Source organism: Garra rufa, chromosome 21 (genome assembly GCF_049309525.1).
Source record: "Garra rufa chromosome 21, GarRuf1.0, whole genome shotgun sequence".
NCBI lineage: Eukaryota > Metazoa > Chordata > Actinopteri > Cypriniformes > Cyprinidae > Garra > Garra rufa.
Genome location: NC_133381.1, coordinates 21,516,985 through 21,542,512, shown reverse-complemented (window position 1 = coordinate 21,542,512; position 25,528 = coordinate 21,516,985). Strand labels below are relative to the sequence as shown.

At 35.4% G+C, this 25,528-nt stretch overlaps 1 protein-coding gene across 1 annotated transcript in view; it reads right to left on the bottom strand.

Moving 5' to 3' along the window:
- Window positions 1-25,528, bottom strand: part of ush2a (Usher syndrome 2A (autosomal recessive, mild)) — a 356,033-nt gene that overhangs the window by 214,005 nt on the left and 116,500 nt on the right. The window contains exons 21-31 of the mRNA XM_073826569.1: window positions 22,697-22,827; window positions 16,052-16,178; window positions 15,462-15,563; window positions 15,193-15,381; window positions 14,965-15,095; window positions 13,643-13,919; window positions 13,153-13,356; window positions 12,542-12,622; window positions 10,239-10,424; window positions 6,414-6,527; window positions 3,602-3,763 (exon numbers count right to left, since the gene is read on the bottom strand). Coding sequence (XP_073682670.1) covers window positions 3,602-3,763; window positions 6,414-6,527; window positions 10,239-10,424; window positions 12,542-12,622; window positions 13,153-13,356; window positions 13,643-13,919; window positions 14,965-15,095; window positions 15,193-15,381; window positions 15,462-15,563; window positions 16,052-16,178; window positions 22,697-22,827 — 1,704 coding nt within the window. The remainder of the gene's footprint in view (window positions 1-3,601; window positions 3,764-6,413; window positions 6,528-10,238; window positions 10,425-12,541; window positions 12,623-13,152; window positions 13,357-13,642; window positions 13,920-14,964; window positions 15,096-15,192; window positions 15,382-15,461; window positions 15,564-16,051; window positions 16,179-22,696; window positions 22,828-25,528) is intronic.

Below are 25,528 nucleotides of genomic sequence, written 5' to 3'. Positions count from 1 at the left end.
ACTCAGGAAAGCTGTAATTTTCAATCTGGATGTGGAATAAGACCCTGCTCTCACTGATTTGTTGGTAGCATTATAAAAATGCATATTTTTTTACTTGAAAAACAACTGAAAAAATCCATGAAATGTTTTTTCAGACAAACTTGAATCTATACCAGAAATATGCTCTGGTTAACCTCAGGTACTTACACTTATTATTCAAACTTGATTATTTGCACTTACATTATAGTGTCAGATCTTTATAAAACTTAAAAATTGTATTCAGATTTATTTATATTTTATTCTGTTATTTTAAAAGGATGAAACGTTTTAATTAGTCAAACCAATAAACAACATTAATTATACTACTAGTCAAAAGTTTTTGAACAGTAAGATTTGTAATGTTTTTTAAAGAAGTCTCTTCTGCTCACCAAGCCTGCATTCATTTGATCCAAAATACAGCAAAAAAAAAAAAAAAAAGGAAAAACTTGAAATATTTTTACTATTTAAAATAACTGTTTTCTATTTTAATATATTTTAAAATGTAATTTATTCCTGTGAGTTCAAAGCTGAATTTTTAGCATCATTACTCCAGTCACATGATCCTTCAGAAATCATTGTAATATTCTGATCTGCTGCTCAAAAAACATTTATTATTATCATTATTATGTTGTAAACAGCTGAGTAGAATTTTTTCAGGTTTCTTTGAGAAATAGAAAGTTCAGAAGAACAGCATTTATCTGAAATAGAAATCTTTTGTAACATTATAAATGTCTTTATTATCACTTTTGATCGGTTTAAAGCACCCTTGCTCAATAAGAGTAATAATGTTTTTTTTTAATTATACTGACTCCGAAGCTTTTGAATGGTATAGTGTTTAATGTTACAAAAGCTTTTTATTTCAGATAAATGCTGATCTTTGGATCTTTCTCTATTCATCGAAGAATCCTGAAAAAAATTACTTACATATTGATAATAATAATAAAAAAAATGTTGAACAGCAAATCAGCTTATTAGAATGATTTCTGAAGGATAATGTCACACTGAAGACTTAAGTAATGATAATAAAAATTTAGATTTGATAACAGAAATAAATTACATTTTAAAATGTATTTAAATAGAAAGCAGTTATTTTAATTAATAAAAAAAATATTTCACAATATTACTGCTTTTCCTGTATTTTGGACCAAATTAATGAAGGCTTGGTGAGCAAAGAGACTTCTTTAAAAAAAAAAAAAACATAAAAAAAACTTTTGACTGGTAGCGTAAATAAATAAATAACACTCCATATGATTAAATTTATACATATCATATTCCACTAAAAATATTTTTCAACGTTGTAAATAAAACAAAAAATATAGTTTTAAATTAAACAAAAAGGTTATGTTTACATGACATTTTTGTACTTCAAAATTTCATATTTAATTTAAGTGCCATTTCTTTGTAGTTGTTTGTGAAATTAACTAGCAATATCTGAGTAAAAATTGGTTCTACACCATTTTTTTCATAGTGCACTGAATTATGAAGCAAATATATGCCACTTCTTAGAGGACAATACCATTAAAAAATGGTTGCAATAATGCAATTGCATTAAACTGATCAAAAGTGACAGTAAAGACAATTGTAATATCACAAAATATTTCTATTTTAGATACATGCTGTTCTTTTGAACTTTCTATACATCATAAAATAAAAAATAAAAAAGTATCATGGTTTCCACAAAAAATATTAAACAGCATAACTGTTTTCATTATCCGAAATATTAAGAAATGTTAGTTTATTTTAAAGTGCCCTTGTTACAGTATAATTATACTGTGAGTAATATTAATTTTCAACATCTACTTATTATAGTGTACTTTCTTGAGCACCAATTAACATATTAAATGCAGCTTTGACATCACAAGAATAAATTATATTAAAAATATATTCAAATAGAAAAGAGCTATTTTTTTATATTTCACAATATTATTGTTTTACTGTATTTTTGATCAAATAAACATAGCCTTGGAGAGCATAAGATAATTATTTTCAAAAAACAAACACAGATATTTACAATGAGTAAATATATAAAGAAAAAGAAACAAAAACATATATTTGTCTAAGCCAAAAGGTTTGTTAGATGCTTGAGAATTCCTTTCAATCCAGTAGTGGAAGTCTATACGTTTATGTGCAGGAGTGTGTGTGAGCGGAGGAGGGGGCTGACATTCTGAATGATTCATCTCAGTGAGAATATACCTGTCCTGAGTGTAAATTGGCCTTTTGGGGGCTCCATATCATTTAGGCATGCTTCTCACCCCGGGTCAAACGGCGGCTGGAGCATTGGAGCCTTTTAATAAAACATCTCACAATGTTCATGTATTACCGCCAAGAGCAGGGGCTGCCGCTACTCGCAGAAAGAGCACACAGGGAATAGAAAAAAGAAAACAAACAACAAACAATGGCTGGCTGTTGGCCCTGTCTCCACTGGCAAGATGAAATACAGTAATACAAGTGACGCTCTTTAGAGCCGAGCATCTGCTCCACCTATTGACTGCAGGATTTGATTAAATCAAGAGGAAAATGGACAGCCATTCCCTTAGTTCATATCTGGCCCAGGCGTCCACCATGTGGTCTGAATGTTTGCTTTTTCTTGCTTTCATTAAAAGGTAACAAGTTTTGATCTCTGCATTCCATTTTTTTTATTATTTCAGTTTATTCTCTTTAATTCTAATCTCACCTGGTAAATTAAAGCTAGAATGTGCTTTTTGAGCTGCTTTAGGGGACATATTACATACATTTTGGGGCTTTTTTTAATGCACAAGCCTCCTTAGAAGGTTAATTTGCAAACTAATTTCCAATAAACAAATAAAATAAAAAATAAAATACAATACAAATTCTAAAGTCACTATAGTAAATATTAATAGTAGTGACATCAACATGACATCATTAACATATGACCTCTCAAATTAACTTCTATTCTGTATTTCTACAACTTGCCATAACTTGATGACTAGAGAGTGAACTAGTCCAGTACATACAGGTTAACCAATCATAAAAGAGGTCAATTACATATATTATAAATATCTTAATGCTACAGTACCAAGTAGTCTATTTAGTTCTAAGGGTGAAAAGGAGCATTATTTGTCACGTCAAATTAAATCAGCAATGTTTTTGGCTCAATATACCTAATAAAAAAACTATAGAAAAGTAGCTAAAATGGCTTCTTCGAAAAAGCAAGTAACACATTAGACAGGACTTGTGCACTTTTTTGTGAAGATATCATAAGCAAATTCCAACAGGCTCTGTTTTTCTTCCTTACAATATGACAGTTAGAACGTTTTAATATAACAAGGCTTACAGAAACATCCCCTGGGAAGGTGTGAGTTGCTTTTTTGCCTTTCAAATGCTAATCATCCTCTTATTTTGGTTTTATTTTTGAATTCTTGCATTTAATGTGTAAACATGGATAAAGTAAAGCACCAACAGCATATTTAATGTTTTGGCACAAATGCTTTCAATATAGCTTAGTTTTTAATAAACCCTGAACGATCTAGGCAATGCATTTGTGAACCTGACAAGACACTTTCCATTCAAGCAATGGATACCAGATAGCAAAGGCAAGTCTTCCATTTCAAGTCTTGCTTACCTGTGATATTGAAGCTAGTCATGTTGCCTTGGTACACGACAGTATTGTCTTTGTAGAGGACATATTGGGTGATGATGCCGTTGGGTTTGGGTGGAGGGTCCCAGTGGACAGACAGAGAGTTAGGGTAAGAGATCGCAGCAGGTGAAGGAACCTCCTCAGGAGCTATTAAAAAATAAGGCAATAAAATTATCAAGCAGTTAAATACTTTAGTTACTTTAGTAGTAGAGACAACAATGCATAGACTTGAAGGATTATTTCACTTCTAGAATGAAAAATTTCCTGAGAATTTACTTACCCCATGTCTTCCAAGATGTTCTTGTTTTTCTTTTGTCGCAAAGAAATAAGGTTTTTTGAGAAAAAACATTACAGGATTTCTCTCCATATAGTGGACTTCAATGGGGATCAACAGGTTGAAGGTCCAAATTGCAGTTTCCATGCAAAGGGCTCTACAAGATCCCAGCTGAGGAATAAGGGTCTTATCTGTCATTTTGTTAAAAAATACATATTTACATACTTTTTTTTTACCACAAATGCTCATCTTGCACTAGCTCTGCAATGCGCATGTGCGTCTTCATGCATTGCGTAATCACACTGGAAAAGTCATGTGTAGTCACAGTCTAAAAATAAAGGGTTTTTACTGGCATCAATGCTTCTGTGAAGAACCTTGAGCATCCATGGAACCTTTCAAATGCAGAAAAGGTTTTTTATAGTCAAAAAAGGCTCTTTAGATTTTTTAAATGTTCTTCAAAATGGTTCTTTTAGGAACTGTTCACTGAAAGGTTCTTTGGGAACCAAATATGGTTCTTCTATGGCATTACTGCAAAAACACCATTTTAGAACCTTTATTTTTAAGAGTGTTGTTCTTTTTCTGTGTATTTCGGTTAAAAAAAGTTGGATAGGGCGAAAAACGAATTTTCTCCTCCAACTTCAAAATCATCTGTCGTTTTTTGAAAAGGTGTTTTACCTTCTGTGTGTCAGGTCAAGGTAGCGAAAGGCAAGCATTTGTGGTTAAAAAGTATATTAAGTTGTATTTTTCTTATACTGATGATACACTGGGCAACTTTTTGAGCAATTTTGCCGGGCAACATGGGCAAATGCTGCCGTCAACAGGCAGCCAGTGCCCACGACTGATCTAAATTAGAAATTAGAAGATAGAAATTTGTTACCCATTCTCAATGGGAAAGTGACCAAGCAACATTACTCAAAAAAGTTGCCCGATTAAACTGCTCAAAAAGTTGCCCCGTGTATTATCAGCCTTAGAAAATGACAGATTGTTTAGTTAAATAAGACCCTTATTCCTCAGCTGGGGTTTTGTAGAGCCCTTTGAAGCTGCATTAAAAATGGCAATTTGGAACTTTAACCTGCTGGCTACCATTAGAGTCCACTATATGGAGAAAAATCCTGGAATGTTTTCCTCAAAAACCTTAATTTTAATATTTTAGACTGAAGAAAAAGATGACTCTTGAATGACATGGGGGTGAGTAATTTATCAGGAAATTTTAATTCCGGAAGTGAGAAATAATAATAATAATAATAAAATAAATAAATAAATAAATTAAATACATTAATTAATTTTGGTCTGACATTGCATTAGCATTAGGTTAAATAACAAATAATACTACTAATAATAATTTTCATAGTTAACAATGTTTTAGGATTAATTATAGAGTTATTAAATAATATATATTTAATGTCTGCATTATTTCTAGGTCGCTATCAGTTGAAATATATTTGTGACAGAAAAAGGCAGCCTCAATGAGCAATTTAGGTCAAATATGTTCTGATCAAGAGTAAGTTGAGAATGAAGTTGCTTCTGTATGTGGTATTAAAACAATGTTAAAAATTCCTCTCATGGAGAATCGATACTGTAATTTGGGTTAGTAATCAAGTCCACATCAGATCGATTTTTTCACTCCACGATGACCCTTGATGTCATACTATCCTTTATACAAGGCTATTTAGCCCAACTTAGATTAAAACGCTATCTACATTTTTCAGCCTCTGTACTCACTGCCAGAAGAGAGAAATCTGACAATATTGGCCTAAAAACGAGCTCATTTTATTTTGGGACCCGCTCTATTTCTACAATCAGACAGAGAAAATAATTGCTGCTGACAATTAATCTGTCTTTATTCTTGCTGTTTCATGTAGGAAAAAGGCTCTCGGTCAATAGACATGACATTTTTTCCATCTCTGACTGAGGAAGAGGGTTCTTTGTCTTGCCTGTGCGGTCAGACAGATGTGAAGGCAATAAAGAATGAGCCTGGAAGAGTTGAAAGAAAGCGAGAGGAATGATGTTTGCCGCGGTGCGCTCACGCCACCGGATTGAACGCAAACGGTGGAAATGGGCCGCTTGATTCTCGATTTCATACTTTTTGGCTCCACAATCAATTCTTTTTAGTCCAAACTGTCTTTAGATTTACTTCTCTGCTTGAGTGAAATGAAGAAGCTTTCATTAATCTTTCAGATGCCTTACATTAAGACAAGGCTCTCGCATGAACAATGTAACAGCAATTAAAAAGCCCATTAATCTGCATTACAGCTATTAAAGATGCATGTCATTAAAGGGGAAAGAGTTCAATCCCGCACTTACCCCCATTCCTAAAACCACTCTCTCCGAAAACGCGAATGAGAACGAGACGGGGAAATAAAAAAATAAATAAGACGGAGCAATTACAGCCTGGCATTGCACTTTGTCATCAAATTAGTTTGGAGTTTTCAAGCAAATGGCTCGGCACTATTTGAGCCCCTCTCGTCACTTTTATTATTCATCAAAGAAATGTGGGAGTCAGGACCTTCTAAATGACTTTACCCTCTTGTGGAGTGCTGAAGCCGATGGCGAACGGGCTCTCGGTGCACCCGGCCTGAGTGCACGCCGTTAGGGTAATACTGTAGCTGCTAAAAGGAGCCAAGCCACTTAAAGTGCCTGCGAAAGAAGAGAGGAAGAGAAGGTTTCAGAGAGCAAGAGGCAAATGTCATTCTTTTCTCTTCCATATTTCAAAAAGTGGGCCTCCCCAACTCTGCTTCCTAAAAGACTTAATGCAATGGCTTTTCAAACACAGCATAATATAACCATCACTTCTGATAATAGGTCTGGATTTAAAAAGGTCTTTATTATCAAACAGTAATATCTCCTATTAATCAGACGGATGGAAAGTGATACGGCCTTTGCTATTCGGGATATGGGACACTAATGATGTTATTTAATGGATAAAGTGGCTGATGCTATTTAAAGGGGGTTTCTTGCACGCTATGAAAGTCACTATCCAGCCCTGCTGTGATCAATATGCCTCTGACTTTAATTCATCGCTCAGGACTTTTACTCATTAGTGATTGTTTTTGAAGATGTTAAAGACGTAGCCTCAGTTCTGGTCTGATTTGATAGGGTCACAGACATCCATTCAAATAATATTCTAGCACATATTCACCTACAACTTGGAAGTTTGTCAAATTAGTCCCTCATTCTCAACAAACATAGTACATTAACAATGAGAAAAACATGTTTTCTGTCAATCACAATTAGTTATAGAGAGCATGAAACCATCTAAATTCGACTGACACTTAAAAAACTAAACATTCAGACTATAAACACTGAATAAATAACACTTCTGTAGTGATTTATGAATCAGAACCGACAACCTCAGCAAGTGCTGCTTTTAATTCATTTGTAGACTTTAAAAGTGGATTTATTTTTTAAATTTGTCATCCAAAAATAAAGGCAGGATCCTTTAATGGAGTCTATGAGTGAATCTTTGGCTAGCTTCCACTGTATCCATGTAGCAGACAGATCTTGGAAGAGTTGGAAGGTAAACACCCTAGCCGAACTGTAATTGGCCAGGTAAGTGTAACTTTTTTTTTTTGTCAGACGTCTTTTAATTCAATTAAGAGCCTGACCTGCTCTCCTCTCGTTACCCACTCATTTGCTTTCGGAGTTTTTATCTGCCTGTGTAATTCTGCTTTTGGTGTCACAGCTATCATAAATTAGTGCGGCTTAGGCTTGCGCAGGTTGAAGCGTGCCAAGAACAAGGCAAAAAAAAAGGTCTTCTTGTTACGCTTTGCCCAGAGACAGAGAATAGCCACAGTGATTGGTCATCTGAGAACGTAATCGTTGTTTCAAGATCCTCATTTGTTCTTTGAAGTAATTTCAAGTAACCAAGCAGATTTTGAGTCTATAAACTTGCAATGTCACATAGGGAACACTGCCGTGACTACAGACCGTCTGGAGCATTAATGCGTTTTGCTTTTAAAGGGACAGCTCACCAAAACAGCAGGAAACTTGTCATTACAAACTTGTATGACTTTATACCTTCCAAAAAACACAAACAAATGATGCTCAGCAGGCAACTCTCTTCTATACAATGAAAGTGAATGGAGACCAGGGGCTGTCATGCTCCAAAAAGAGCAAAAAAAAGTTGTCCATAAAACTTGTGCACTCTATTCCTAGTCTTCCAAAGCCACATGATGTTCCTCAGTGTGAGGAACAAACTAAAGTCAAAAACTTTTTTACTTATTCACTGAAAATCTTGATTTATGGTCATGGTCACCACTGAATTAAGTTGAATTAAGTGAATTAAGTAAAAAAAAAAACCCAAAGTGCTTAATTGTATTTAATGCACTTGTAGGGTACATTACATCTTAAAAGGTATATTTATAACCGCACATAAGTATCCCTAAAGACACTGTCAAGACTATGTTTTAACACACTTATAGAAGAAGTTGACTTCCAGAACAAAAAATAACAGATAATTTACTCACCCCCTTGTCATCCAAGATGTTCATTTCTTTCTTTCTTCAGTCGTAAATAGATTTAGTTTTTTTGAGAAAAACATTTCAGGATTTCTGTCTATATAGTGGACTTCTATAGTGCCCCCGAGTTTGAACTTCCAAAATGCAGTTTAAATGCAGCTTCATTAGCAAAACGATTGGTTATTTTCTAAAAAAAAAAAAAAATTGACAATTTATATACTTTTTAACCTCAAATGCTAGTCTTGTCTAGCTCTGCGTCAACTCTGTGTATTCCAGTTCAAGACAGTTAGGGTAGGTCGAAAAATTCCCATCTCATTTTCTTTTACAAAGTTAACGTACAAAGATCATCAAACACCCTTTACAAAAAAAAGGTAAAACAGTGATATAGGATGATTTTGAAGCTGGAGAAGAAAATGAGATTCCCTAACTGTCATGAACCGGAATACACAGAGTTGACCCAGAGCTAGACAAGATGAACATTTGAGGCTCGAAGTATATAAATTGTCTTTTTTTATTATTTTGCTAGATAAGACCCTTCTTCCTCGGCTGGGATCATTTAGAGCCCTTTGAAGCTGTGTTTAAACTGCATTTGAAAGTTCAAACTCGGGGCACCATAGAAGTCCACTATATGGGCAGTAATCCTGAAATGTTTTTCTCAAAAAACTTTTTCTTTACGACTGAAGAGAGAAAGACATGAACATCTTGGATGAAAAGGGGGTGAGTAAATGATCTGTTAATTTTTGTTCTGTAAGTGAACTTCTCCTTTAAGTACACTTTTACAAATTACACTTCAATATCAGATTAAAAGTTTTACTCTAAAGTATGACAAAAGATTATTAAAAGAATGGTTTTAAAAGTTTAAAAGAAGTGCACTTATTTTAATGTGACTAACATATATAAAGTGCTGGATTATAATTTTAATTTAAATGTAGTAAATTGTACATATCATTACAAATGTGTAATTACAAATACATTTAAATACATGATATACATGTTTCAGTGGAAATTACACTTAAGTATATTTATATAAAGCACATTTGACAGTACAACTGAACCATATTTCAAAGACAATAGAAGTAACAATGAAATTGCATAGAAAAATGTATGCTTAAGTCCTACTCCTAAATTCAACTAACTGCACATTACATTAATTTCACACTTAAAGGGATAGTTCACCCAAAAATAAAAATTATGTCATTAATTACACACCCTAATGTCATTCCAAACCTTTAAGACCTTTGTTCATTTGTTAGATATTTTTGATGAAATCCGAGAGCTTTCTGGCCCTGCTTAGACAGAACCTTAGACTTTATTTAACAATTTCTTCTCTTCTGTGTCAGTCTCCACCAGGCCCTGAACATGTCAGTTGCATTGCTGTCTATGCAGGGTCAGAAAGCTCTTAAGTTTCATTAAAAATATCCTAATTTGTAATTCTCCAAATTAGAAAGATGAACAAATATCTTACGGGTTTGGAACGACAAGAGGGTGAGTAATTAATGACAGAATTTTCTTTTTTTTGTGAACTATCCCTTTACGTATGTTCTTTCCATAATAAGCACTCTTGTTAAAAGCATGCTAAAGTCAACTTTTTTTCTCTCTATGGAAGGCTTTGAAAGACATGCGAGTTTTTGGAACTATTAAAAAAATATATATATATATATATATATATATATATATAAGGTGTTTTCAAACAGCTAAAATAATCGCAAATTTAAAATCAATGTCGTTTTCCCTTCAAATTCATGACATCATTAAGAATTATCCTGATAACTTAATGTTAAGTATGTTTTTCGAGCTAATAAAATGGCCCTGGGGTCTCACAGACCCCAAACCGAACAAGGGGGTTAAAAGGTGTCAGAGCCAAGCTCCAGGCGGACAGTGTGGCTCTTACCTGTCAGGTGCTGAGAGTGGGGGAAGGTGGCGCTGATGGGAGGCAAGGAGGGACGGTCCCGGCTGTACGCTTTCAGTACGTACTTCTCAATTACACCTCTGACCTCCGCCGGCTCCTCCCAGCTCACCTCCACGCTGGAACCATTTACACTCCCAACTCTGGAGGGAGGCAGCACACTTTGTGGAACTGTACAGGAAATAATAGGTGAGAGAGACACATGGAGAAGCAAAGCAGGAGAAAGAGAGAGAGAGGCAAAGTAAGGGGGAGGAGAGGAACGAGAGTGTGAGAATCCAATTGGGAAGGAGAGAAAGTGTGTGTCAGGCCAAAGAAAAGCAGCACACACATTCCTCACTTTTAATAGACACAGTAAATCATATCTAACCATTAGCATAAATACAATTTATTAGAGTTGTAACTTTTTCAGCACTGATTTAATATGACTGTACATCCAGCGTTCATTCTGGGCTATATTTCACGCCCATCAGGCGACGGCTTGCTTTCTCTCCAGGATTCACATTTTAGGGGGCATAAATAAAACAGTCAAACATATGCAGAAATGCAACAAGCATCATTTATGATGTGTCACACACTACAGAATCTCTTTAACACTCGTTTATACAGTCAAAACAAGCCAGACAGCAGACGTGTGTGATATATCCACCACTGGAAAGCTGGTCTGACCTATAATGCGGTGTATACACATTTAAGTAGGAACTCCTTGCGATTCATCATCTGTACCAACAGGGCTGCTATTACAAATTACTGAGGTGTTCTTAACCAAATAACACTGCTGTTGAACGGCAGGAAGTAAATGTGTAACTATCCAGAAAGTGGAAAAGCCTGACCCTATTTCAAAGAAAACAACTTGTCTTAATCTTTATTCAAACTAAATTAACTATCAATTACCTATAGCTATTTTAGAACACTGATTAAGCATTATTACTAATGGATAAAATCAAATCCTGTTTTATATTTTTCATTTAGTACCTTTAATAATGCATCAAAATGTTTCAACAGCCAATTTACATGAAGCCATATTTCATAGGCCAATATACCTTGCAAAGTCCACTGTTTTTGTGCTTAATTACTATGCACAATTAAATTAAATTAAATATTTAACTATCATTTGACATAACTACGCTTCTTTGTCTCAGTATGGACACCACCATTTCTCTCTCTTCCAGACAGCATCTTCATCTGTAATAAGGCAGTGTGTGTGATGCACGCTCTTACCAAGAGCTTCACGATAAGCTATCTCCAAGCACATCTCATCTCCTTGACTGCTACATATATTGTGCAGATAAGAATAAAATGGGTTGGCCTGAAAACTATGACATAAACAAATATCAGTATGGAGCCTGTAGTGCCGGCTAAGTTGTAAACCTTTTTGTCTCGGGTGAGGGAGTAAGAGTGTGTGTGCTCAGTATAAATGACTGTAAAGTACAAATAGTAGCCAGAATACACTGTATTTTTGGGGAAACGTAAACTGTACTTTATGTATTTACATATTAGATTATTGTAAATTACACTGCTGTTCAGAAGTTTGGTGTCGATAAGATTTCTTCTTTCTGCATTAAGAGCCAGGGGTGTAAACTTTTGAACAGAATGAAGATGTGTACATTTTTCTTATTTTGCCTAAATATCATATTTGTTTCCCAGAAGACAAAATAAGTAAACTTTACCCTGATCTTCAAATTCCGAATGTTTTCACCCCCTGGCTAATGCATTGTGTTTCCTTCTGAAGCATCAGTGAGCATTTGAACCTTCTGTAATAGTTGCAGATGAGTGCCTCAGTTGTTCTTAGTATGAAAAGATGGATTTCAGGATCATACAATCACTGTTGGAAAGGGTTCAAATACACACAAATGCTAAAAAAACAAATAATCTTTGGGTTGATTGATTTTTCTGAAGAACAGCAGGCAGTTTAACTGTTCAGGACAAACAAGGGACTCATGACTCAATCACTAAACAATAAAAAAACAAAAAACACAGCTATGGATCATTTAGGTAACAGCACAGTAAATTTTTGAGAACTGGGTAATTTTTTTTATAAATTCAACTATTATTTTCACTTGTGGACTATATGTAAATGTCTTTTATGTGAAAAATCTTATTTAGGTCAGTATTAAATAAAAAATAACATGCATTTTGTATGATCCCTCCCATTTTGGTAAAATAATTAATATTTTGCAGATTCTGTAAACTTTTGACCTCAACTGTATGTACATCAGACTGTATGATTTTTCCAGTAAGATGCAAAGCCTAACTGATGACATTTGACTGCCTATTGGCACTTGTCCTACCTGTCTCTCTGCTGCGCCCCCGCTGCCATGGCCCGGCTGTCCAACCTCCTTCTCCTGATGCCATCACTCTATACAAATACTCTGTACACAAAGAGAAAAAACTATTTTAAAAAAATTGCTTTCTCAATACCATTCAGCATAAAAAAACAGGCTCATGTATTGACAATTTGAGTTATTTCACTGAATGTTGATGCGTCACCCTGCACAGTAAGTCTATTGTGCAAACACAAAAACTCTTTCTCGCTCCATCTCCATCACTCACAAGAGAAGTACCTTGGCTATATTTGTCCGAGCGCATTAGCTAAGGTGCAGTTTTCAACAGTTTTGCAGTATTGCTGATGAAGGGGACAGCAGTAGCTGTTTTAGATATGACCTCTCCGCGCCCCTGGTGTCGTGTCTGCTCCCATTGCTGGGTTGGACATATTATGTTGTTCTTCTGTTTGGTCTTTACAATAACAAACCCCAAGCAGAAAGGACAAATCAGGCCAAACAATCGCCTGACACAGAGGCAAGCCAGGCAACACGAGGCCAAAATAGCTGCGGGTCAATGAGGCTTGGCTACCGCGCTGGTGGGGATGTGCTTGCGAAAAGGGGTCGGATGCTGCTTTTACCCGTGAAGGGCTGCAGTGTCAGGTCCTCTGCGCTCCTGTCTCTGCCCGTGTATACCAGAATGGAGTCGTTTCCCCTGCAGTTAACGCTGGTGTCAGCTGACAGGCATCCATCCAGATTGACTCTGACAGCACTGCTGGACATGGCCGCCAAGCTTACGACAGGCCCGCGTGCGAATCTAACATCCCTGATGCAGCCGCCAAAACCTGCAGCGCAGCACAGACGAGGATGAAAGAGAGACAAAGACAGAAGGAGAGACAAAGGGAGAAAGATGTTTAAGTCGCATCCTGAATGGACCGGATTTATCTGAAACAACAAAAACTGTCAGTAAACTCCTGACAGATTCTCCTGAACATTTCTATACAGTTCTATCATTTTAAAAATGTCTCAAATAGTCTACTGCAGAAATCATAATGAATAATCCAAAATTAAAAACAGAAATATATCAGTTTTTAGGATAACAAACCTACAAATAAACATTAAGTGACTCACCATGCAGAAGGCTGTGTTTATTCAGGGCTGGGTGTTGTATTTCAGGTGGGACTCCCCCTAGATAGAGTGGAGAGCTGATGGTCAGAGGGCCGCCCATGCCCTTTCTGTCCTGTTCATACACGTCGTTGAGGCCAGCACTCGCTAATGGGCCTCTCTTCAGCAAATTTACAGTGTTCCAGCCCCCGTCACAGTAGGACAGGCCCACCCATACACTCAACTCTGCCGTCTGTTCACCCCAACGCAACACCCAAAAGAGAACTCCACCCTGAAGCTCTGCCTGGATGTCATAAGGACACAAACAACAGTTACAATAATGTTTTGGAATACTGTACATATGTAATTTAGCAAGTATATACTGTTAACTAACCGAATTAATGGCACTTGACATTGAGTTGGTACTTGAACAAATGAAACAGATGAAACAGATGAAAATTCTATGAAAATTACTAACTTGCCCTCATGTCGTTCCAAACCTGTAAGACCTTTGTTCATCTTCAGAAAAACAAACTAAGATATTTTTATGAGCTTTCAGACCCTGCATTGTGACAGTAATGCAATTGACACATTCAAGGCCCAAAAATGTAGTAAGGACATTGTTAAAATAGACCATGTGACATTAGTGGTTCAAGCATGTGCCACTGCTGACACAAGAACCGGGATTCTGATGTAGAACCTGGAACCTGGAACCTTTGTTTACAAGCAGAGGAAGACACACATTGTACATAAAACTGGCTTCGTAAACATGTCTGAAGAATTAGACAGAGAGGATGATTTACCAGACTTACTTACGTGAACAAGAATACACAGATGAGGAACTAAGAGAGATGGACGTTCTACAATAGAGCACTAGCATGCATCATGGTACTCTCGTGAATAAGCATTAAAGACTGACAAGAAAGAGAAGAAACTGTTGAATAAAGTGGTTATTTTTGTTTTCTTTGCGCACAAAAAGTATTCTTGCAGCTTTATAACATTACAGATGAACCACTGATGTCACATGGACTATTTTAACAATGTCCTTATTACCTTTCTGGGCCTCGAACATGGTATTTGCATTGCTGTCTATGCAGGGTCAGAAAGCTTTCAGATTTTATCAAAAAATTTGTGTTATGAAAATGAACACAGGTCTTACGAGTTTGGATCGACATGATGGTTAGTAATTATTGAGAGAATTTTCATTTTTGGGAAAACTATCCCTTTAAGCATAATTCAAGTGCCATGATCTAAATGTATACATTTTAAAAGCAATATGAATTTTCTAACTGCATAACTTTTGTTAATTATTATTAAGTGCAAGTAAACTTAAATTTAAGCAAACTTACCAAAATGAAATCTTTTCCATCTATATCATAGGCGAACAACAGCATCGCATTTAGCTGATCAGTTTTGAACTCAAATGATATTTCAAAATAATTTCCTCCAGTAAATATTTCAGGCTTGACCTTCAGAAACCCTGAACATAAAAATGTAAGAAATAGACACAGTTAGAAATTCTCAACATTAACATTACAAATTATCAGACACTGAAAAAAGGCTAAAGCAGGACGTACCATGTCCTAGGAAGTACGCCCCATCTTCAGAGACAGCAGGACAGCCTTCCCAGCTTTCATAGGTCTCATGTTTTTCAAGTGCTGAGTCCCAGTCCAGAGGCTCCCATGCATCAGTAGCGCCACTGGATTTCTGCACCATCACATCTCTCAAACACCCAGCAAACCCATGTTGCACCAGCTTGGCTGGACCTGTATACATATAACAAGCACTTGCAACTTTTTGTAGATACACAGAGACACTGTCACCAGGACATTTAGAGATAAACTACCAGCGTCTTGTCGAAGAATGGTGAAATTCTCTGGAATCCCTCCTATGAAGACACCCGTGTTCTGACCGATAATAGTGCTCCCACTTGTAGCTGTTGCCGATCCTGTTGGAGGAAAAAATATGACTTGATATCCCTGAACATGTGCCAATGCTAAATCTATACAATAATGTTCTTCTGAGACTGTTCCTGGCTGGTCCAATAATCAGAGCAGGGCAAAGTAGTATTTTAACAACGTTACTGTTATGTTCCAATGGTTTCAGTTGGTGCACCACAGCAGATAAAGTCATATTACTCCAAAAGAGTGACTGTGATAAAGCAATTCTCCCTCTGGTGGGGAAAAATCCCCTGAGACTGCTTTGAGACAGGAAGCGGGAGACTTCGCTTCACACCTCCAGCCTTAATTGAAATGTAAGTTCGGGAAAGGAGAGGCTTCTTTGGCCTAATTATTCTAATCACACAATGAATGGCAACGATTAACCTTGATAATTCCTTTGCTTGAAATCTGTTCAAGTGGAGGGCTTTACAGGCACTGAATAACCGAACAAGACAGAAGTTAGGCCTATGAATATCATATGTGTGTGCATCATTACCGCTGTATTGATTGTCGACAATGATTGTTCCCACGGCCTGTTTCCTGGTAGCGATCAGATGGTGCCACTGGTTGTCATTATAGCGTCTACCTCCATCGTTGCGAGGGCTGAGGGCCACGGCTGAGGCCTAACATCAAACGCTGAGGGTTAATCACTCACTCATCATGAACACAACGCACACTGCACAAACAATGGCTGATCAGCAGCTTTAGAAAGAGGAAATGTTTCCCTCCCTGTGCTGAGCTTAGGAGGTAAAATGCATATATATATAAATTAATGTAGAGTAAAGCTTTCAATTAGGGCTGTCACTAGTGATTATTTTGGCAATCGAGTAATCAGTCAATAATGCTGATGATTAATCAAGAAATCGAGTAGTTTTGTAGTAATATAAATAGACCTAAGTGAACAGTATACTTTCAAATGACTTATATGATAGCAAATAAATACATATATGATAGCAATAAGGCAATACTAATTAGTTCAAATAAAGTATCAAAAGCAAGTAATTATATGTTTTCTTCAAACAAAACTGTTAAAATACATAATGCATTGTAAACAATAGAACTGATGTACATTTTGCATAATAACAAATGCCTGCAGAGGGCTCCAACAGCCCGAAGATTGTTTTTACACTTTACTACGCGATCAAATCATTGTTTAATTTTGGCTAAACAATAGTTAGTTCAAATATCCACTTAATATTTAATATTAGGCAATTTCTTTATGACAAAAATGCTACAGCCACTGTAATTCTTGAATATGTGGACATCAGAGTGAAACTTTGAGCTTTTATTTTTAAATTGCCATGAATAGTTAGCATATTTAGAAAGATACTGATTTATTCTCCTGTGTTTGTGTAGGTTTATAAATGATTTACCTTAAAAAATCGAAAAAAATGGAGCATGTTGCATTGCCAGATGAACTTTATAATAAATCCAAACTCACAGAAATATGCAGAGATGGAGTCTGAGATTCTCCACACATGTAAATGATAACTGTTTGTGTGGAGCAGCATTTACTATGAACGCAGATGCTTTAAGATGCACATATGTAACTACACGCATGTAAATAATTAAAGAGTATAAAATAATGCGAAAAATTTAATATATAAACCTGCATCATATATATTTATTCAATTAAATCATAGCATTTGTGAATTCGCAATAGAATTATGCTGTATCATGTTTTTTTTTGTTTTTTTTGAAAACGGGAAACGGTCTAATAATGCGTTTCACAGATTCTCGTCCATGGAATGCGCCACTTCCCAGTATTTTTGGAGGTTACTCGACATGGGCAAATTGTAGTTGGGAACTTAAACTGAATCCCTACTTAAAATATAAACAGGATGCAGAATTATTTTATAGTTATTTTTTGACCTATAAAAGCAATTTGATACTGTTAAAATCACAGAAATTTTTATATAAAGTTTTGGAAGTGAACGCATTTAACTCCACTGTCAGCATTAAAATGAGCTTCAAGCTCAATAAAAGTGCATGGTCACTAGATGTAACAGGTAAGTACACTTAGTAGATAAAGATTTGAAACAAACTGGTCACACTGACATATACCCAGCGCTAACTTTCACCATTTATGCTGCAATATCTGAGTTTACAGAGGAGAAGTTGGAGATGAAGTTGAAAAACTAGCAGCAGAATCCCTCTTGGCACAGAACTCCAGCCACTGAGGAATTCTGCCCGGAGATAGGACATTCCCCAAAAGCAGTAAATTTCATGGGCTGGCACCATCAACATAAGATGGGGTTATTGTCCTGCTAAAATATGACATCATTCAGGTTCATACACTTAACAGCCTGACTGAGTGCTCTGCAGTGAAAGCACCGAGACACAAAGTATCGCATCTCCTCTTTGTGATGAAGATTTAATGATCAAATCAATATGTGTGTGGATGCTGAGGGAAGTCAGCCCTGTGATATGCTTACTGCAGAGAGAGAGAGGGAGAAGAAGAAACAGCTTTAGGGAGAAGTCAGGACAGACACAACACTGCATTCCTATCCCTCCTCCCTTTGAAAGTATTCAATGGGGCTTCTTTACGATGGGAGATCAATTCTGTCACAACAACTAAAAGCCTTTCTGAATAAAATCATCTGCCAGCAGTTTAACAGCTAAGTTTAATTACGCCAGACCAAAATGTGTTTACTGAATTAATGTGTTTATTTTAGATGTTTGAGAACAAAAAATCATATCAGTCTTGTTCAGCGAGAGGCAGACCTGTCATCACGACCTGAACATCTGATGCAGCGTATTCAAGTTTCAGTCACGTGCCGTAAACATCAGCTAGGGAGTCCTAATGACTGAACCCCAAACCATCAGTCACAGCATTCATCAATTTTAAGAAAACATTGCAGTAATGCTAGAGGATATTTACACCACAAATCATCTACTTGCATAAATTAATTGCTAATTGCACTCATGAATTATCAATTAGGTCTTGTTTCAAGAGATTTTTTTTGAGATAGACATACAAATACTCTTGAGTAATGCTCAAAGAAATGGCTAATCCAAAACTGTAATTCTGTTTTCATTTACCCTCATTTCTTTCTTCCATTAGGCACAAAAAGAGACATTCTGAAGGAAACACTGGTTGTTTCCTTCCTTGCAAGTGCAAAGAATTTGGCCTTAAAAGGTTAGTTCACCCAAAAATCTAAAAAATTCTGTCATAAATTACTCAACCTCATGTCGTTTCAAACCCGTAAGACCTTTGAAATTGTTAAATAAAGTTGTTATTTTTGTTTTCTTTGCACAAAAAGTATTCTCGTAGTTTAATAAAACATTGGTTGAACCACTGATGCCACGTGTCTATGGAGGGTCAGCAAGCTTTCAGATTTCATCAAAAATATCTTAATTTGTGTTCCAAGAGACAAAGTCTTACGTGTTTGGAATGACAAGATGTGAGGAATTAATGACAGTTAACTAAATTAACCCTTTAAACTTGACTTAAAAGTACCATTAAAGTCTATTAAGTGTATAATTCTACATATAGAAGTCATGTAATAGTTTTGTTTTAGAAAAAGACCAAAAGAAAATCCATTATTCACTGAAATTTTGCTTTCCTCAGGCTGGAAAACACTATGACTAATACATTGAGATCGTGAGTTGACCTCAAGAATCTGCTCTTGAGCAAATCAGACCAATTTTGTGAACCAGAACAGTGATTCAATGGAAATATCCAAATAATTTCAACTGTGCTATTAAATTGGTTTACAATTTTTATAACACAAGGGCCAACACATTGTCTAACATGTTTTTTTTAAAGCTCCCCTTATAGGCTAAGATATTTTTTTTCTGATGTAATTTGGAGAATGCTGCTTTTTTAATTTAATTAATTTATTTTTATTACAGAAACTAGGAGTTTGTTCACATGTAAAATTAAATTAATTACAGTTCATTTTGTGATTTCAAAGTATTGTAAATTCTTATTCTGTATGAAAAAAAATGAATTGAGGGGGAAAAAGTATTACTACCAATTTTCATCAATTGTTTCTTTTTCCACTTCTTTTATTTCTAATATCCAATTTTTATACAATACAATTTTTACAATTTTAATGTCATCCTGTGGCCCCCTTGAAAATTTGCTAATAACCCTAAGTGGGCCCCAGAACCAATGCTTTAAAATGATCAAATTCACAACTTCAGTGAAAATAAACAATTAAGAAATCTAATTTAAGAACTTTCCAACATGATTACATAATGCATGAAGTCAGGAATGCGCATCGCAGAGCTAGTGCAAAACAAGCATTTGTGATTTAAAAGTACAATTTTTTTTTGTTTAGAAAATGACCAATCATTTTGCTAGACCCTTATTCTTCGGCTGGGATCGTGTAGAGCACTTTGAAGCTGCATTAAATCTGCAATTTGGACCTTCAACCCGTTGATCTCCATTGAAGTCCATTATATAAAGAAAAATCCTGGAATGTTTTCCACAAAAACCTTAATTTATTTTCAGCTGAAGAAAGAAAGACATGAACATCTTGGATGACATGGGGGTAAGTAAATTATCAGGAAATTTTTATTCTGGAAGTCAACTAATCCTTTAACTATAAAAACTAATGGTCAATGGAAAACAGTGAGCATGGCGAAAAGAATTTACGCACTACCACTCCAAAGAGTTCATTAAAGATCTGTTCCACAACAGTCCTATAGAAGCTGCTATAGGTTTTGGTGATGTAGTGTGTGTCATTAACATAGTGAGCAGCGTACTCTTGCTTAATAGCCCTTGAGTTTGTTTAAGATGAAATGGGCGCTGTCCATGCTACTAATGCAACTAATCATGCCCATGGGCCTTGGAGAGACCTTCTCTCCTCACTGTATGCCTGGAAACCACTCATCACTCGCTTATCTCTGAGAGACGCAGATAAGGAGACATCGGAAAAAAACAGCATCATTTGTGACAGCCTTTACAGGAACTAAATACGCTTTCATGAGACAGTGTTTCATAAAATGCTCATTAATTTCATCATTAGAAAGAGTGTGTGGGGAAGCATACCAGTTCCCTGTGTCACGCTCAATTAGCATCCCATGGTGCTAATCCCATTAGAATTGTTGAATTCGTTAATGGGGGAACTAATGGGCATGCTATCAGGGGACATTAATTGGGCATGACACCACTTTTAGTTATAATTATCAAACTACCCCGACAAAATGTGTTTACGAATGCAAAACCGGCAATATTCGCCAATGCCGCTTATTGGTGGGGAGAGTTTCTCGGTGGTCTCCTGGACACTAATGTGAAATCATCTTTCATGATTGCTTTCATCATCAGAGCAATAGACTCAACCCTGCATGCTAGTGCTGCAGTGTGCATAATTAGCATGCTATTGCTATTCCCACCCAATGTCTGCGGGTAACGAGTTAATTGGTCTCAAACACTCTTTTAGCTGAAGTTTGTAGCACAGAAGAACTTGATAGCTCATCCATCAAAATCCACAAATTTCTGTCTAAAGCAGGTATTAAAGTAGATATTAAAATCTGGACGATACCATAATTTGATCATTATTTTTACATTATAGACCAATTTGGAACAGACGTCATAGTTACATCACTTGCAGCTGTGAGTGCATTGTGGTGGCAAAAACAAAAACAAAAAAACACTGATAACAAGTGAAGGGAAATGAGTACAATCCACAGAATAAGATAAAAATGTATTATTGTGCCTTTGGATGTCAGAATCAGAATGCAAATTATTATTATAGATTGAACTAAACGCAGACATTTAAACGGACAGACTCGGGATGAAACCTGCTATGATTACCTTACTTTTAAAGAATAAATTTGATTTAAACAATAGGCTTACATAACATTCACACATCCAGGCGTTGTATTAGCCCTACAGTTATAACATGAAATACTATTTAAACCTATAACATTTTACATAACATTTCCCTATTTTATCTTTTTTTTTTTTAAATGCATGTTTGTATCTTCTATTTTGGATTTTATAACTTGATTTAACTCGATAATTTTGAGTTGGTCAATGCTGAGGAAAAAAGTCAGAAGTGTGGGATATAAAATTATGATTCTGAGCCGAGGGGAAAAGAGAATATCGAGTTGATTTTTCTTAGCAGAATTGTGAGATATTGTGAGAAAATGTCAGAATTTTAAAATATATACACACAATTACCTTTTTTATTTATTTATTCCTAGGCTTCCACCAGATAGGCCCCGCTCACAAAATAAATGTCATCACTGTTTGCAAACACTGAAATAGGTCTATTAGGAGGGATGGGCACATGAATACTGCAGTATTGATATATTAATGTGTTTATATAAGCTACTTTTAACAGTATAACACTATAGAAGTATAACAGTTTTTACAAAAAGCTACTTAGTTGGTATCTGCCTTGAAAAAAAATTAAATATTAAAACTGCATTAATATAAAACGTGGGTTTTTGCATCACTTTCCAATGTTTCAGCACTTTTGTTTAATGTTTGTGCCAAAAAAAAAACCCTCGACATATTTAGCTGACGTGTGTCAAACGATTTTGGAACGCTTGGAAACATACTTTCATCTTATTTAATTGTGCTAATATTTGCTTTGTAATATATATGTTATTAATGGCCAATATTTGTCATGTAGATGTGATTTGACTTTAAGTAGATCTTTATCTTTCTTTCTTTCCTTTTTTTTAATACCATTTAAGAAATGACCAGAGTCTGTTTCAGTATTGTTGAAATTGTAACAAAAAATATCAGTATCGTATTCAATTTAAAAGGTTTGGTATAGTCTATCCCTAGTTAATACTGATAAAAATGTCTTTAAATGTTTTAAAATAAACATTAAACACTAAAATCAGCCATTGTAAATGCTAAAAGGTATCACAATACTATGATGTACTCTTTAGTATGAAAAATGACTAAACTACATTTATCATTTTTATTAAATTATTAGTATCTTTAAACATTGACTGAAAATGTACTCTAAATGTAAAATGTGAACATGGGCATGCACTATTAAATATTCAACATCGAATGATATCGTTAAATGAAATCGCTAATGTCAGCCGATAACCAATATGGTACTGATATACAATACATCCCTGATCTAGAGGTTGGGATCTATTACATTTGAAGGTTTGAAGGCTTTTTGTAGCATAAACAAACACACAGCGGTCCATGACCATGATGTACCTGAGGGTCAAAGAGGAAGTATGGGCGGCCGTTGTGTATTTGAAGAGCGACATACTCCTCCTGTTCTCCAGGGGAAACCGCAAACAGCATAAGCCCCTCCTCGACGCGTGTCCGGAAACTCAGCTGCAGGCCTGGAGAAACAGACAATGCATGTTGCATATTGTTTGATCAAAATACTGTACAAAAAAGATTATAAACCTGTGCTTAAGCACATCAAAATGCATGAACATAACAAAAATTACATTTATAAGAATGTAAGACCAAATGACAAGATAAAAATTCCCAGAAATGTGAGAAACTGAGAAACTGTGTGATGCCTGTGAGAACAAAAAACTGAGCAGTGCCTGAACGGTCCCACAGTGCCTGAGCAGATCTACTCTCTAAAGACTTTATCCTAACAGAAAAAAACAAGAACTGTTCTTAGTAAAACCTTCCACCATCTGACCTAAAATCAGACATAAAAAAACACCTTTGAAGTGATATCCCTCTTCAATATAAGTTCATTAATATGTTGAGGACTGTGAGTACAAACCCACTCAAATACAGACTGCTTAGATGAAAAAGATTCCACTTAATCTATCTTTGAATCTCCAGTGGATTGAAGAGGTTGTAAGTCTGGTTGACCTCATGTAGAGCAGCAAGATGTTTCTTCAGGCTTCAGATCTATACAACTGATACAGGGATTATACCATCTGAATACCAACCCTACAGGACTGATGCTATATGCTGGATTTAACTGATAAAACTAGTATATATTACATCATATAGGGCACATTACAATGCTCAAAAGTGACAATAAAGACATTAACTGTATGTTACAAAAGATTTCTATTTCAAATAAACACGGTTCTTTGCACTTACTATCAATCCTAAAAAAAGTATAACAGTTTCCATAAAAATATTAGGCAGCAGAGCAGTTTTCAACCATTTTTGACATTTATAATAATATTGATAACAATGTTTCTTGAGCACTAAATCAGCCTATTAAAAAGACTTCTGAAGGACCTTGTGATGCTGAAGACTGGAGTGATGGCTGCTGAAAATACAGCTTTGTCATCACAACAATAAATTGTTGTTTAAAATTTATTCAAATAGCAAACAGTTAATAAATTATTTCACAATATTTCTGTTTTTACTGTATTTATTGAAGTACATGCAGTCTTCATGTTTCAAACGCTTACACCCCCCTTTCAGAATCTGCAAAATGTTAATTATTTTACCAAAACAAGAGGGATCATACAAAATGCATGTTATTGTTTATTGAGTACTGTCCTGAATAAGTTATTTCACATAAAAGATGATTACATACTTCACAAGAGAAAATAATAGCTGAATTTTAAAAAAAATGATCCCGTTCAAAAGTTAACATCCCCTTGATTCTTAATACTGTGTTCTTACCAGAATGATCCACAGCTGTGTTTTGTTTTTGTTTAGTGATATTTGTTCATGAGTCTCTTGTTTGCCTGAACAGTTTAACTGCCTGTGGTTCTTCAGAAAAATTCTTCATGTCCCACAAATTCTTTGGTTTTCCAGCATTTTTGTGTATTTGAACCCTTCCAACAATGACTGTATGATTTTCATCATTTTTCACTGAAGACAACTGAGGGACTCATATGCAACTATTACAGAAGGTTCAAATGTTCACTGATGCTCCAGAAAGAAAAACCATGCATTAGGAGCGGAGGGTGAAAACTTTTGAACGGAATGGAGATGTGTGCATTTTTTCAATTTGCCTAAATATCATATTTTTTCATCTAACACTGCCCCCTTAGAGGCTACAGAAGATAGTTACATGTTTCCCAGAAGGCAACATAAGTTAAATTTACCCTGATATTCAAATCTTAATGCATGGGTTTCCTTCTGGAGCATAAGTGAGCGTTTGAGCCTTCTGTCATAGTTTCATATGAGTCCCTCAATTGTCCTCAGTGTGAAAAGATGGATCTTAAAATCATACAGTCATTGCTGCAAAGAGTTCAAATACACAAAAAAAATGGGACCTGAAGGAAGGCAGTTTAACTATTCAGGACAAACAAGGGACAATTAAAACAATTAAACAATCACTAAAAAAAAAAAAAAAAATTGAATTATCTTATTCAGGTCAGTACTAAATAAACAATGACATGCATTTTGTATGATCCTTCTTATTTTGGTAAAATAATTAACATTTTGCAGATTCTGAAAGGGGGTGTAAACTTTTGACCTCAACTGTATAGTACATCATCAGTCATCAAAGCTTGGTAAATATTGGTCACAGACACAGAGATTCACTTTAAATTTTACCAAGTAGATTACTCACTAAAACTTCCACAGATTGTTTTTTTTATATATATATATATATATATAATTTTTGGTCTTAGTGGTTAAATCTAAGTGTTTCAGTTGTTTACTTAATATTTCTGAAATTAGTCTTCCTATTAACGGCATTATATTGTTCATTCAGTCTGATTTGTGAATGCGGTACATGCACAAACACAGAGGCGGGATTTATGGCATGAACCAATCACATGCGAACATAAGTCATATTCAGTTATATCACAATGGAGGCATTGCCTCCTCTCATATGACATTCCCCCATTGATTCTTAGTTACCCCCCCACCAAATTCACGGCACGTTTTAGGGGGTCTGTTAAGACTCAATGAGCTCAGGGGAGGCGAGAGATATATGGTCTCCCACTGTAACTTTACTGGTGTCGCTGTTGGACAATGTTTTTTTCTTTTAGAAAAACAAGTGATTTATATACCTTTTAATGTTATATTTTGTAATATTGCCATTGTCTTATTTTTGTACTACAAATTTTTTTCTCATCCAATATTTTGAGCAGACACTGCCTC